The 2,097-nt window shown below is 65.8% G+C and overlaps 1 protein-coding gene across 1 annotated transcript in view; it reads right to left on the bottom strand.

Moving 5' to 3' along the window:
- The window catches only part of ANKRD24 (ankyrin repeat domain 24), a 7,528-nt gene that overhangs the window by 3,881 nt on the left and 1,550 nt on the right, over positions 1-2,097 (bottom strand). Inside the window, exons 2-6 of the mRNA XM_017742463.1 lie at positions 1,175-1,305; positions 1,010-1,098; positions 668-732; positions 306-363; positions 88-227 (exon numbers count right to left, since the gene is read on the bottom strand). Coding sequence (XP_017597952.1) covers positions 88-227; positions 306-363; positions 668-732; positions 1,010-1,098; positions 1,175-1,305 — 483 coding nt within the window. The remainder of the gene's footprint in view (positions 1-87; positions 228-305; positions 364-667; positions 733-1,009; positions 1,099-1,174; positions 1,306-2,097) is intronic.

Here is a 2,097-nt window from a genome sequence, read left to right as displayed (position 1 = left end):
AGCGCAGGGGGGAGGATGAGCAGAGGAGGCTCAGATCCCCCCACGGGGCACCCTGCTCCCGATATCAGCCCAATTTCCGTGTCCCACCCCACGCTGTGCTGCACTGCGGGACAGCCCCACCCTGGCACAGCAGGACCAGGAGCAGAGGGACCTCACCTTGTCCTTGCTGTTCAAGGGAGCCTTGAAGTCACAGAGGATCTCGGAGCAGGAGATGCAGCCGCTGGCAGCTGCGGACAAGGACAGAGGCTGAGCACTGCCCCCGACGGGGACGTGAGCAGGACAGGGCTGGCACTGTCCGCACTCACCTGCCAGGTGCAGCGCGGTCCGGCCACTGCCATCGGCCACGTCCACGGGGCAGGAGGCCTGGGGGGAGAGCCTGGGTTACAGGAGGATGGGGACAGAGGGACAGACTGCTCGAGTGGCTCTGTGGTGTGGTGAAGGATGGGGGACTGACGGACAGACTCTGTGGTGTGGTGAAGGACAAGGGACAGACCCCCTGTGGCTCCCTGGTGCCCGGCAGCAGCACGCAGAGCTGGGAACCACCGTGCCAAGGCACTGGTGAGGGAAGGGGGTTCAAGGACAGGGAGCACACTGTGCTGGCACAGCACCTTCCTCCCTCCCTCCCTCCCTCCCTCCCTCCCTCTGTCCCTCCTCCCTCCAGCCGTACCTGCAGCAGTTTGCTGACACACTGAGGGTGGCCGTGCTTGGAGGCCAAGTGCAGGGCAGTGTAACCTGGGAAGGGACAAACAGGTCAGAGCACGGCCAGCAGGGCTGTGCCAGAGGGGACGGCGTGGGGGACAGACAGAGGGACAGGCACATAGGGAGATCTGCTGGAACGGGGCTGAACAGGAAGGGAACAATCCCAGGAGCTCATCAGGCAGTGCTTGAGCTCCTTTAAGAAACTGGGACAATTTACAGCCCCCCAGGTGTGGTCGCCACCTCTGTCCCCTCAGCCTCAACACCTGCGGACAACCACTCGCCCAGGGGCGCGTGGTAGCCATGCCCTCACCCGAGCTGTCCTTGGTCATGGCATCCACGCCATGGGCCAGCATTGCTTCCAGGCAGTCCACGTTGCCCCGTGTAGCAGCCAGGTGGAACCTGCAGCAAGACCAGGGGCTGTGGACTAGTGTCCCCTGTCCCCAGCCGTGTCGCCAGGGCAGGGCTCGGCACTCACGCGGATTTGCCCTCCGAGTCCAGCTTGGTGGGCACCAGGCCCTTGCGGAGCAGGAGCGACGTGACCCGCCCGGCATCGTTGTAGTCCACGGCCTGCAGCAGCTTCTCGTCGTTCTTGGTCCAGTCCTGGCTCTGCAACGGACGCCCAAGGAGGCTGTGACAGCGTCAGCTGTGACAGTGCTGTCCCCAGGGCGGGCAGGGCTGGGCTGGGCTGGGCTGGCTGTCCTTGTCCCCATGCCCGGAGCGCTCCACCCAGCCCTGTCCCTGGGGGGGGCCGTCTCCGTGTCCCTCTCCTGGGAGCTCACCCCCAGGTACGGAGAGTTCAGCTGGGACTGGTATGAAAATCCCCTGCAGGCCCCCCAGTCTGCAGCTCACAGAGCAGGGGATGCACAGACACAGCCCAGTTGAGCTGTGCCAGGCTGGGATTTGGGAGTGAGCCCGGCTGCCCTGGGCTTTGCTCCTGCCACCCCCAAATCCCAATACTAAACCCAGCCAGCACCCATGGGAGCCCCAACCCTGCCCATTCTCCCCGCTCCCATTCCCAGCTCTGCTTTGCTCCCGGTGGAGGAAGGGATCAAACCAGGGCGAGCACAGCTGGCAGCGAGAGCGGATCCCCGGGGATGCTCCAGCCTCCCGGGATAACGGGGCACAGCGCCATCCCCCCAGAACAGGACCGCGGCTGGATGGGGACTTGCTCTCCTGGTGCTCCCGCACATCCCTCTCCCTAAGGAGCGACCCGCAGCGGGACAGGACCGGGACAAGGACTGCGAGTCTTGGGTTCATCCCGCAGCCGGTGACGACAGAGCGGCTCTGGCTGCGGTCGCGGCGGCAGGAAATGGATGTCACCTTTCGGGAGCCGCTGGCACCTGTCCCGAACCCGCCTTTGCCCGCCGGGTGCCCCCCCCAGCCCCCCCAGCCCCGTGG

Source organism: Corvus brachyrhynchos, unplaced genomic scaffold (genome assembly GCF_000691975.1).
Source record: "Corvus brachyrhynchos isolate BGI_N302 unplaced genomic scaffold, ASM69197v1 scaffold158, whole genome shotgun sequence".
Taxonomy (NCBI): Eukaryota; Metazoa; Chordata; class Aves; order Passeriformes; family Corvidae; genus Corvus; species Corvus brachyrhynchos.
The sequence above is the reverse complement of the archived record's forward strand: the minus strand, read 5'-3'. Positions and strand labels throughout refer to the sequence as shown.